At 42.7% G+C, this 13,848-nt stretch overlaps 1 protein-coding gene across 1 annotated transcript in view; it reads right to left on the bottom strand.

The window, feature by feature from the left end:
* Positions 1 to 1,000: 1,000 nt before the first annotated feature.
* LOC124788470 (peroxisomal leader peptide-processing protease-like) overlaps positions 1,001 to 13,848 on the bottom strand; it is a 1,192,842-nt gene continuing 1,179,994 nt past the window's right edge. The window contains exon 8 of the mRNA XM_047255741.1: positions 1,001 to 1,167. Within this exon, the coding sequence (XP_047111697.1) occupies positions 1,001 to 1,167 (167 nt within the window). The remainder of the gene's footprint in view (positions 1,168 to 13,848) is intronic.

Here is a 13,848-nt window from a genome sequence, read left to right as displayed (position 1 = left end):
GCAGGTTCGAATCCTGCCTCGGGCATGGATGTGTGTGATGTCCTTAGGTTAGTTAGGTTTAATTAATTCTAAGTTCTAGGGGACTGATGACCACAGATGTTAAGTCCCATAGTGCTCAGAGCCATTTGAACCATTTTTGAGGATATAAACTGGGAATAACAAGAAACGCTTTTCTGAGAAAGAGGAATTTGTTAGGGGTGAATTTAAATTAGGAAATCTTTTCTAAATGAATTTTTCTGGAGTGTAGCCGTGTACGGAAGTGAAACATAGATGACAGACACTCCACACAACAAAAGAATGGGGCTTCTGGAAAGCGGTGCTACAGAAGGCCGGATGGATAGGTCGAATAACTGTAATTGGCGACAGTGTTAATGGCCTATGGCCAAACAGCTCACAAGCAATGCTGCGTTGTGAAATCGGCTAAAAGTGCATAGACAGAAACTACATCACGTTACTGCACCTTGGCAACGTCGCAGACTGGCTCTCCCGAATCTGCCTCACGTATGAAGAACAAGCACGGGTGCCTTTCCTGTTTGTGAAGCACTTTGTGCCTTCTAGGTGTGTCAACCATTATTAGAAAACTCTCAGAACACCCCGAATATCACAAATATTAGATAATCTAGAGCATAAAGGAACACTCAAACATGACGGAATTTTACAGAGTGAGCACTGATTGGCTACCTACATTGCTGTCTACTGCGCAGCCCTGTCTCAGTGGTTATAAACGCTGCTGTGGACTATCACGAAGTGGTACAACTGGACTATAAACAGGAATCGGTTGGTAGGACATATCATGAAGTATCAAGGAATGGTCAGTTTGGTAGAAGAGGGTGATGTGTTCGAGTGGAGGAGGAGGCCAGTGGATGTAGGCTGCAGTAGTTATGCGGTGGTGGAGAGGCTTGCTCAGGATAGACTAGCGTAGGGAGCTGTTTCGAACCAGGCATTGGACTGAAGACGACAAGAGTTTTATCGAGTAGAAAGGGGACACACCAGCTCTCGCTTAACTTAGCGGATGAGTGAGAGTGAGTAGCGCAGGCAGTACCTTGCTGACGACGTGTGAGCAGGTGAGCACCAGCCCGCCGCCCAGGTGGACGCCGGCGCCCCAGCCGCCGCCGCTCGCCACGCGCACCACGCCCTCCACCGTCCGCGGCAGCGCCACGGGGCCGCCTGCAACACACCGCCGCACATCTCATGCTCCAGCTCGTCTACAACAGGCGGCAGGGATCGATGCCTCAAAGCTGACGCGGCTATCGGAAAAAAACAGTCCTAACCCTCGCTCTATTCCACTTCGTGTCCCAGCACGTATGCAATGGGGAGGTGGAGGGAGGTGGTCATGAGCTTGTCCCCTCCCCTTCCCCAAGAAAATTTTACTTAAAGTACTTTAGTTTCCAAATGCCGTAGATAATTTTCAGAAAATGCAGTAGCGTGAAAACAATCTAGAAATATCGGGTGGTCAAAATGTCAGTATAAATCTGAAAACTGAATAAATCACGTAATAATGTAGACAGAGAGGTACAAATTGACACACATGCTTGGAATGACATGGGGTTTTATTAGAACCAAAAACATACAAAAGTTCAAAAAATGTCCGAAAGATGGCGCTTCATCTCATCAGAGTAGCAATATTATTATTATTTATTTTATGGCCTTCATTGGACCACTGTAGTCAAAAATACAAAGTTCTAAACAAGTTGTTACACATGGATACAATTTGGTTCGACAATAACTCAATATATTTAGGTAATATAATTATTAGAGGCTATTATTATATGAAAGGTGTTTTGCTCTACTGCCTGCCCAATATTTCTTCATTCTTTCAGATATTTTCTTTCTTCATCTGAGACAACTCTTCCTGTACTCCTTTTATTGATTTTCATTTGTAGTCTGGTTTGCGGTTCTTGCAGTACTCTGGTTTTCTCTGTCTTGTTTTTTAGGTCATCTACCGTAATTTGAAGTTCTTTTATATCTTCCTTAATTTCTGTGATCCATTTAATGTCGCTCTTGCTATTCCACAATTTTTTGAGATGCGTTTCTTCCTGATTGTGCTCATGACTGGTTCTATTTTCTTATATACTGTTTCATTTGATGCTATTCTCCAATGTCCATTTATTTTATACTGTTTATTTATACATGTCCTAATTATTCTTCTTTCTATTTTTAGTATTCTGTCAACTTCTGCTGTATTAGTTGTTTTGAAGATAGTTTCAGCTGCATACGTTATTCCTGGTTGTGTAACTGTTTTATAGTGTTTTAATTTTGCATCTATAGATAGGCTTTTTTTTGTTGTATGTACTTTTGGTAATGTAATTTGCATAGTTCAGTTTTTTTATTCTATTTTGCCATGATGGCTTCTCATTTAGATTGTATGTTATTATTTCGCCTAAATATTTAAATTTATCAACAATTTTGATTTCCTGTTCTCCTATTGTAATTTTGTTTGCAAGTGGTGGATCAGCAGCAATAATTAAGACAACAAAGTAAGACAAAGCAAAGATGAGGTTCTTTACAGGAAATGCTCAATATGTCCACCATCATTCCTCAACAGTAGCTGTAGTCAATGAATAATGTTGTGAACAGCACTGTAAAACATGTCCGGAGTTATGGTGAGACATTGTCGTTGGATGTTGTCTTTCAGCATCCTTAGAGATGTCGGTCGATCACGATACACTTGCGACTTCTGGTAACCCTAAAGCCAATAATCGCACGGACTGAGGTCTGGGAACCTGGGAGGCCAAGCATGACGAAAGTGCGCGTGAGCACATGATCATCACCAAACGACGCGCGCAAGAGATCTTTCACGCGTCTAGCAATACGGGGTGGAGCACCATCGTGCATAAACATCGTACGTTCCAGCAGGTGTTTATCAGCCAGGCTGGGGATGATGCGATTCTGTAACATATCGACGTACCTCTTACCCGTCACGGCAGCAGTTACAAAACAGAATCAGGCATTTCCTCGAAGAAAAAAGGCCCGATAACGGTAGATGTGGTAAATCCAACCCATATCGTGACTTTCTCGTCGTGAAATGGAGTTTCCACGACAGTTATAGGATTTTTACAGTTCTAGGATTTTCGGTAGCCCAAATTCTGTAGTTGTGGGCGTCGACAGACACTCGGAGCGTGAAATGAGCTTCGTCGGTCCACAACACGTTACTCAACCAGTAGCCATCTTCCGCCATCTTTTGAAACGCCCACACTGCAAATACCCTCCGCTTCACTAAATCGCCAGGTAACAGCTCATGATACCGATGGATTTTGTACGGATAGGATCGGAGGGTACGCCTAAGTGCCAACTAAACAGTAGTGTATGGAATGCCGGTGCGACGTGCGACTGCACGAGCGCTGACTTCCCCGTGCATAGACGAACACGCTACAGTCTCCATTTCTTCCTGAACTCAGCAGCATTACGCCTTGTGCTCGGTCGGCCACTACTGGGTCTATCGTCTAAACAACCCGTGGCTTCGAACTTCGAAATCATTCCCGCCACAGCTGCATTTGCTAACGGACCTTTACCCGTTCGAATCCCCTTCCTATGGCGATAGGATCGTAAATCTGAACTAACACATTCCCCATTCTGATAATACAGCTTCACTAAGAGCGCTTTTTCTGGTAACGTCAACATGCTGCCACTGCTGGCGCATCTGATTCTCTCTCTCATTACAGCTCCTTTTATACACGATTGTTATGCGTACAATGACGATTTGCTGTCCAGCGCCAACTGTCGAACATTTTGTAAACTTTTTTTTTTGTTCTAATAAAACTCCATGTCATTCCAAGCATGTGTGTCAAATTTTACCTCCCTATCTACATTATTCCGTGGTTTATTAAGTTTTCAGTTTTATACTGACTTTTTGATCACCCAGTACATGTCTTCTTTCTTTATCAGCCTCCTTTTTCCGCAGGTGCAGATATACAACTTACACAAATTAAATACTGTCTTTTGCAACTACAATGGCAGTATTATTAAGACCAAATGCGTTTCGCATTATTTTAAAGCATCTTCAGTGTTTTTGTTTTTCGTTTACAATTTTCTTTGCTGTGATCGTGAACAGTTCTCATGCTGTAGCTTACTGTAATATAAAGAATTAATTCTAACCATTACTCACAGTTCTTTTCGTTTCTGTTCTTCCACGTATAAGCGTTAGATTTTAACGCACAGCACTTTCACTAACACTAAACATATTCACGGTTTTTGTGTGTTTCGAAGAACCACTGTCATCTCGCCATTTAGTGTGTTTTGTTATGCTACTGCGGGATGCACACCAACATCATCAGCACTACACAGCAAGCCACAACACAGAAACTCACAGAGAAGCTGGGACACACTCACATACAGAAACAAATTGACACAAAAATTGGGAACATTCTCAAGAAACAAGGAATAAAAATGACATACCAAAGTAATAACTCTATACAGAAATAAATGAAAAAGCAAGATGACACTGACAAGCGAAAAAAATCTGCCATTTATCAACTCCAGTGTAGTACCCTGTCATGCTCTATACTTACGGCAGACAAGCAGAACCTTTGAAATAAGATATAAAGAATATAAAAGAGCATGGAAATATGACACCAGCCGTTCAACATTTGCAGAACACCTCCAGCAAGAAGACCACGACCCTACTACAATAGTAGTAGTAGTAGTAGTAGTAGCTTTATTCATGCGTAGATCTCTTTTTACAAAGATATAGGACATGTCAACGTATTTACAGGTTTAGATCGATTTAAAATAATGTAGTTGGTATACGCATATATTTACAGACTTCTAGTTGGAGACAATCATTATATTTACTCCTGGTATACAATACTTTTTTACAAATAACTTATTAAATAATTTAATGCCACACTGTTCACTCATATCTCACTATCAGTCATTGCACACACTATACACACATTGTTTCATAACACTTCACTCACTACTCACTCACACACACACACACACACACACACACACACACACACACACACACACTCTGGTGATCTCTGGTGATATCTGGGCATTTTCTGTACCGCAACTTCCCATTTGCTATCCTGAAAAACTGAGTCAGCATCCCTCCATAATGGGTGAGATGTTGACCTCAGAAAGAAAAAGAGTATTGTGCTATGTATAGCTTGGGGGTAAGTATTTTTAGGAAGGAAAAAAGAAGGAAACCACATAAAGTGAAGGTGTTATGTGGAATGTTGGTTGTTTTATAATCATTATTATTATTACTACTTGTATATCATTTTTTTTATCAAACCCTTACTCTGTTTTATCTAAGTAATCCTTCAATGTATAAAATATATTGCATAACAGGTACTTATCAGCTGCCTTTTTAAATAAGTGTATTTTTGCAATTTTTTAAATCTCTTTTGGTAATTTATTGTACAGTTTTATTCCTTGGTAGAAAATGTTGCTTTGAGTTGTATGTTTATTTTTTCTTGGTAAATGTAAGTTGAGTCTATCTCTTGTTGCATAGAAAAGGACATGAAAACAGTCAGATTCATTATAAGAAATATCTCCTAAATCTGCAAGAGAATTTCCGTATTAAAAAGTCAATAACAGATAGGAAACGTATAATAAACGACCAGACAAACAGCAGTAACCAGACGTTTTTCAAACTAAACAAACATACTGCAGAGAAAGAACCCCTCTCCTCCTTGACCCCTAGACACCAGAAAATAATATCGCAACTTGGCAATATCCTCTCCCTAGATCAACCTCCAGTGTACCATTGTAAAGCAATAATTTGCACATACAGTAGTTAAAACAAGTTAGCTCCCTTTACAAAAACTCTCTCTCTCTCTCTCTCTCTCTCTTTCCACCACCACCACCAAAAGAAACAAAAGATGAATGCATCCCGCAGTGGCATAACAAAACACACGAAATGGCCAGATGACAGTGTTTGTTCACAACAGACAAAAATGTGAATACGTTTAGTGTTAGTGAAAGTGCTGTGCGTTAAAATGTAACACATATACGTGGAAAAACAGGAAGAATGACGTAAACAACAAAATAACTGTGAGTAACAATAAGAAGCAACACTGTTTATAGTAGTAAGTTGCAGTATGCGAACTGTTCATGATCTTAGAAAGAAATTCTGTAAGAGAAAAACAAAGATCATATTGTTACAGTGACAACTGAAGATCTTTTAGCATAAACCGAAACGCTTTTGGCGTTAATAAGACTTTTATTACAGTTGCAAAAGATGGTATTTATCTTATACAAATAGTCTAAAAAGTCTAAGAATTCTAGAAATTACAAACTATGTTCAGTACAGGGGACACTTTTTAGTTGCTCGCTTGAGCGCTAGGTGACGTGGAAGCGCTTGCGGACTGACCAGCTGCAGAAGACAATGCAGCCAGGAAACTTGGTGTCTGTGTCAAATTGGTCACGGTTCGTAAGTACACGGATAGAACCGGGAAACCACAGGTAAGGCAACTCAGAACATAAAAACCCCACCACAAGGAAAAATATAACAGAACGACTCATCGTCTTGAATCTAGTGGGAAACGACCGAAGGATACAGCATTTCTCTCATTTACACTCTCTCATAGTTATAATTTACTATCCTGCGTTCACAATCGTAGTGATAAGTGAAGTACTGAAAGATGGCCATTTTACATTTATGGTACGTTAAAAGTGAGAATGACGGCCAATTACGTTTCTAGGGCTGGAGGTTTATGAGTAGAAAGTGAGAAACCGTGACTTCACCCCTCCCAGAACACAACCCGGTATCCGTGCCTGTTGATAGCTACCCATTACCTATGCTGTTTATCATCCGAAAAATATTCTCTTATCACTAGACTTCACTGTCAGCCTTGTTGTGTTTAACTATTTAGCATTTATGCTCTCCCAGTTTCTATTACTTATTACTTCCAGCATTAGTGAGAAAAGTAGGAAGAGTCTAATTAAATCTGCACGCAGAAATGACATCCATATTGCAAGCAAGAAACTGGCGAGTGTGGCATACAACTGAATAAAACGAAATACGTATCGGTATGAAGGAACGAGTGTAAATAGTTGGTACACTGTTCAAATGGTTCAAATGGCTCTGAGCACTATGGGACTTAACTGCTGTGGTCATCAGTCCCCTATAACTTAAGAACTACTTAAACCTAACTAACCTAAGGACATCACACACATCCATGCCCGAGGCAGGATTCGAACCTGTGACCGTAGCGGGCACGCGGCTCCAGACTGTAGCGCCTAGAACCGCACGGCCACTCCGGCCGGCTGACACACTGTACGAAGATTATTAAATTATTGTACAGCAGCTATTGATGCTATTCAAACACAACTGATGAAAGACACCGATATTATTCGAGAGGTGCGACGATTTAGTATATTTATATCGCCTGAATCTCTTAAGCCAGTGACAGTTGTGTTGACGTAACAGCATTCATGAAAATGTTCTGCCTAGCGCACTTCGGACTCGCTGTCGCATTCCTGCAGCGAGCGTTGTTCTCAGTAGAAGACAGTACAAGGAGTTTCAAAAAGTCAAGAAATTTCAACATACAATCTTCTACTTCAATCAAGATACAAACTTGGTGTCAATTTTAACTTACACATGGGACTATGAAATTTCTATTTTCAAAAGAAACATTCCAATTTTACTACTGTATATCATTTACATGCATACGCATACAGCCTTGGGATACTTTTTACAATTCGCTCCTCTTCGCACAAAACTGTAGAAATTCAGAAATTGGAAATACGAGACTGTGTTACTTTCTTATAAGGAACACTAACAACTTTATTTGCACAAATAGATACAAGCCTATTCTAAATACTTCATTCATGAATGTTTTCTTTGCATTTGTGGTTAACATGAACATATCACGCAGAAGGATATAAGTATTGCGACGTTTATCATGTTCCACGGTGCTGCCGTCCTTCATCATGCTTAACACAAGGTGTACTGCTGCCTTCTCCTTGTCTGGTTGAATGTACAATATTCAATGTACGATATGTTAACATTGGATTGACCGTCGCCTGTAATGATAGTTATGAGCTGGCCTTGATAGTCAGTTCCAGCTTGACTTCTTGCCGTGCTCTGTAACTTTTTTCTGAAGTGCCAGCGCTTCACTGGAAGAGAGCGGGGTTTCTCCTACCATTAGCTATGTAAATTATTTCAGACAGTGACTTGGCTTTAAGCTCAGCAACCTGCAACAGTTAGGTTTATCATCGTTTTTGTGTCTGATAGGTCATATATCTTTCAAAAACTTAGCTATGTAAATTATTTCCGGCAGTGACTTTGCTTTAAGCACTGTATTTTCATTCAAAAACTTAGCTATGTAAATTATTTCCGGCAGTGACTTTGCTTTAAGCACTGTATTTTCCTCCATAAACTTCCACAATTACAATTCACAATCATATGACAATAACTCTTCATCCATACCTTCACCCAGAATCAACCAGTCTCTTTGGTGTCTTTACTGCTCGTATTGACATTATTGGAGTGGTCTGCTAGCATAAGCGGCCAAAGACACTACTAGCTAGGGCATAACCACCTATGGTAAGCTAACATACACCGACGAACGACAAACGTCGGCAAGCCCCTGTATATCAGCAACGCTGACTGGAAATTACCAGCTGCTATTAGAGCCGACCAACAGGCTACAGCAGGGAAATCGACGAGCTCGCCCACTGACGCACAAACAAATCGCCAACATCACCCTGCACTGTGCATCTGATATATGACCTATCGGACACAAAAACGATGATAAACCTAACTGTTGCAGGTTGCTGACGCTGATCGAAAGTTCAACACCGGCACCCAGCGGCAGGCGCCGAGCAACAGCACCGCACAACGTCAAAGGTACCGACATGCCTGGTACCCACTACCAACAAAGCCTAACCTTGCACGGCCTGTCGCAGGCAGCAAGACATCCGCTACTGCTCTTACCACCCGACCTGACTATCGCAAAGGTTTTTTTCCCTTGGCTCTTGCCTTGGCACCTTTTTTCCTTTGCCCTTCAAACCGCTACCCTTCGTTCGACTTCGATCCAATCTATCTCCAGATGAGCGCGTATAAATTGTTAACCTTAACCCGACGTCCGCAAACATCGCAGTAGCCACATCCTGCGACACCTCACTCTCGTGAACACAAACCCTTCTGCAGAGATGCCAGTGTTGTGACTTGGTAAGACAGCCAAGCCACTAGGAGAGGAAGCCGAAAGGCACGCGTTTAAGCTCACGCAGGCTGGCGTGAGGTCTGGAACAGGTAAAGTAATTATACTAGCAAAAGAAGGTACGTAGCTTCTGAAATACTTAACTTTAATCCATAATTGGTGAACATCGGTCTGACGGTACATGCATCACAAGATAAATAGCAAATGATAATGGCGCCTTGCTAGGTCGTAGCAAATGACGTAGCTGAAGGCTATGCTAACTATCGTCTCGGCAAATGAGAGCGTAATTTGTCAGTGAACCATCGCTAGCAAAGTCGGCTGTGCAACTGGGGCGAGTGCTAGGACGTCTCTCTAGACCTGCCGTGTGGCGGCGCTCGGTCTGCAATCACTGATAGTAGCGACACGCGGGTCCGACGTATACTACCGGACCGCGGCCGATTTAAAGGCTACCACCTAGCAAGTGTGGTGTCTGGCGGTGACACCACAGGCAGTACACCTTTTGAGTTGGCCATCATGTCGGTGTGGGCGTGGAGAGGCTCCAGCTCTATAAAAAAAATGCTTGCGTATTCTATGGCGGCCCCTCCAAAGCACCTTCAAGTGACGCGAACAGAGAACAGCGCGCTCCATCAGCAAGTGGAGACACCCGCTCACCGCTCATGCTACACTCACAGGTAGAGCCTTATCTCACTTGACTCTATACAAAGAGAAGCTTCTCGTTGGTGTATTGTTTCTGTAAAGTCTATCTGAGCTATACACAATTTTTGTATTTCGTTCACGCGGCTATCTTCCATAGTTTGAAGAGCCTAACGATGTGCCATGGCCTTTCTCAAGGAAATGTCATGGGACACCACAGTGTGTTCCTATAAGCTGTGGCTCAAATGGTTCAAATGGCTCTGAGCACTATGGGACTCTACTTCTGAGGTGATTAGTCCCCTAGAACTTAGAACTAGTTAAACCTAACTAACCCAATGACATCACACACAACCATGCCCGAGGCAGGATTCGAACCCGCGAGCGCAGCGGTCTCGCGGTTCCAGACTGCAGCGCCCAGAACCGCATGGCCACTTCGGCCGGCTATAAGCTGTGGACACTGGACTTACACGCTTCTACCAAAGTCATGGAGAATTACGAGGGCCGTTCAGTAAGTAATGCAATACTTTTGGTTTTGTTCAGGATTCCAATACACCATATTATTCCCTACTCTTCTGGCTGCAGAACGTTTCTTTCAACATAAGCTCTCTTCAAGGCGATGGCCTTACGCCACCTTACTGGGAGGCAGCCAACGTCTTGCTGCATCAGTAACCTTCTCATCATCCATGTACCTCTTCTCGCATGTGCATCCTCCATTGGACCAAACAGATGTATGTCGGAAGGTACGAGGTCTGCGCTGTAGGGTGGATGAGGATGAACACCTTTGAGACCCCAAATACGTGACGAGTGTGTCAGCGTTACTAACAGAGACACCCAGCTGAGCATCGAGGTGTTTGATTGTGATACGTCCGTCACCTCCAATGAGGGTGTCCGCACATTCCAACATTGCAGGAGTCACAGCTGAATGTGGCCGGCTGGCGCAGGAGATAGGACAGTTTTGAGCGGCGTTGTTGCGATGACGACAGACGCCTCGCCCAGCCATTCACCGTGCTTTTGTCCACTGCCGGGTCTCTGTAGACATTCTGCAAGTGCCTATGAATGCCTGCGGTGCTCTGATTTTCCTCCAAAAGAAACTCAAAGACAGACCTCTTCTTGGAATGCACTTCCGTTACAGATTCCATTTTATAGGCTCCATATAGCGACGGAACCTACCAGAACTTCATGAACCTATGGTGGCTGTAGTGAGAATATTTCACGATTTTCCACAACAAATTCCGCATTTTTTTCAACCGAAATTAGCCGAAAAATTGTGTTACATTACTTATTTAATACCCATCGTACGTTTAGGGTGTTCGATTTTACTTACGTTTCACAAATCTTCACTGTGCCCTCCACCGGACGCACGACACAAACGTACTTTTGCGAGCATGCCCGGCGTTACTGCATTCAGAATGAGATTTTCACTCTGCAGCGGAGTGTGCGCTGATATGAAACTTCCTGGCAGAATAAAACTGTGTGCCCGACCGAGACTCAAATTCGGGACCTTTGCCTTTCGCGGGCAAGTGCTCTACCATCTGAGCTACCGAAGCACGACTCACGCCCGGTACTCACAGCTTTACTGGTAGAGCACTTGCCCGCGAAAGGCAAAGGTCCCGAGTTCGAGTCTCGGTCGGGCACACAGTTTTAATCTGCCAGGAAGTTTCATATCAGCGCACACTCCGCTGCAGAGTGAAAATCTCATTCTGGATACATCCCCAAGGCTGTGGCTAAGCTATGTCTCCGCATTATCCTTTCTTTCAGCAGTGCCAGTTCTGCAAGGTTCGCAGGAGAGCTTCTGTAAAGTTTGGAAGGTAGGAGACGAGATACTGGCAGAAGTAAAGCTGTGAGTACCGGGCGTGAGTCGTACATCGGTAGCTCAGATGGTAGAGCACTTGCCCGCGAAAGGCAAAGGTCCCGAGTTCGAGTCTCGGCCGGGCACACAGTTTTAATCTGCCAGGAAGTTTCGTTACTGCATTCACTGCATTAGCTGGGCGGCGCCGCAGTTTACTCAAAATTGGTGGAAGGTGAGGCGAGCAGTCACATTCTAGTACAAAGCCCCACAAGAAAATAGCATCTCACGAGATCAGACAATCTTGTAGACAAATGGTGTGATGCAATTTCCGTACTGCCTTCTCGGCCAATCCATTGTTAACCGTCGCAGCACCAAGGGATGGGGGGCGGGGGTTTTTTATGCCCACCTTTCGAAAATATTATAATCTAGTCAGCTACTTTATATTTTAAAATTTTGAAATAAATATTTATTGTTTTTAAAGAATTCTTTTATCAGATTCCATAAATGTTTTACATTTTTCATTTAAACGTAACCCAAAAATTTAAATCTCAGTAGTAGATGTCACTGTCACTATTGATGTCGTATTCAATAATTTCGGGTTCAGGACCTTCCTTACTTATCAATATCCCTATAAAAAGTATGTTATGAGTAAAAGTCAGCAACAATTAACGAAATTGGCCGGCCGAAGTGGCCGAGCGGTTTTAGGCACTACAGTCTGGAACCGCGCGACCGCTACGGTCGCAGGTTCGAATCCCGCCTCGGGCATGGATGTGTGTGATGTCCTTAGGTTAGTTAGGTTTAAGTAGTTCTAAGTTCTAGGGGACTGATGACCTCAGAAGTTAAGTCCCATAGTGCTCAGAGCCAATTAACGAAATTTGCATTTTTTAATTTTTTTTACGGCGGGCATAATGTTCCACCCCTTCGGTAGTCTACGTTATTGAAAGTGCGGTGATATTCCTAAGTGTGTGCTAAAAGATATTTTCGGGTTCTGTACCCTATTTATCCATCAGTATCGCTTTAAAAAGTATGTTGTTATCATACGTCAACATAAATTAACGATTTTTTTTTCTTTTCTCTTTTTTTCGAGTGGGCATAAAGTACCCCCTCCCTTCTGGTAATGGGCGTTATGGAAAAAAACGTTACTACTGCCAGGGTTAAAGCAACTCACTGTAAGAATTTCTCTTAGAAGCTGCTGCAGTATTGCTCCGTTGTGTTGAAAAATGAAATTTTCGCCATATTCTCAAAATTATGGAAAAAGTCAGTTCTCCTACTTATCCAGGTACGTTATTCCTTAACCGTTATTTACACAAAAAATTCCGCGCCGTAAATCTTTTCCCAGCAAACGGCGTAAAGCACGTGAAGCTTTGGAGAGCCTCTAACGTGGTTGTGTTCCCCATATTCTTATGTTGTGGCGATTCACTCTTCTGCTTATATCGAAGGTAGCCTCATCAATGAACGGAAAACGTGAAAGAAAATTATTGTATTCCGTTTCCATGCCCAAAACGAAATCACAAATATCTACCTGTTGCTGCCAGTCACCATCATGAAGGGCTTGTAGCAATTTAATCCTCTATGGTTTCAAACACAAATGATGTTGCAAGGCACTCCAGCAAGATACATGATGAACGGATAACATTCACTTGCCACGACGAGTAGACTTCCGTAGGCGACGTGCCAAATCCTGTTGAATGGGTCTTGATGAAACACACGGGATGATCTGTAGATTTCTCCTCACATAAAAAGCAATGTCATGAAACTGCTAGTGCCATCTTAGAATGCTTTAAGCTGTTGGAGGTGTAGTGCACGTCCTCTCGACGGTAATCGTGGCGCACAATTGTAGCTCAACTGAACGTGTTGAAACCGAGAACGTAAAACGACTCTTGTTGTTGTGTTATCGCAGTTTCTAGTCGAGGCACAGAGGCAACTAAGGAGGGAGCCAGCGAGCCGTACAAGGGAAACCCTAGCGATGACCTCACGAACTAGCAACGTGACTCATACCCACAAGTAGCATTCGCTGCCTACAACAATGTGTGAAAAATTAAAATCAATATTAATATGTAGTTGCACACAATTCAGCTATGTGAAATAAGTGTTTGCAAAATGGTGAGAAACATCCTTCGATACTAACACTCATGTTCAGAAAAAAAGAACACCTCGAACGACTAGAGATAGGACGTTCACATTCACAGTACATGTACATTAGTATGTTCCGCAGAAATTATTAACATTTGAACCATGTCGGCCCGCGGGTTCAGGTCAATCTCGATATCGCGGCGCAACACCGCCCACCGGTAAAATAAGCCAGCGGCTCTC

Source organism: Schistocerca piceifrons, chromosome 3 (assembly GCF_021461385.2).
Source record: "Schistocerca piceifrons isolate TAMUIC-IGC-003096 chromosome 3, iqSchPice1.1, whole genome shotgun sequence".
Taxonomy (NCBI): Eukaryota; Metazoa; Arthropoda; class Insecta; order Orthoptera; family Acrididae; genus Schistocerca; species Schistocerca piceifrons.
This window is presented reverse-complemented; position numbering and strand designations above follow the sequence as displayed.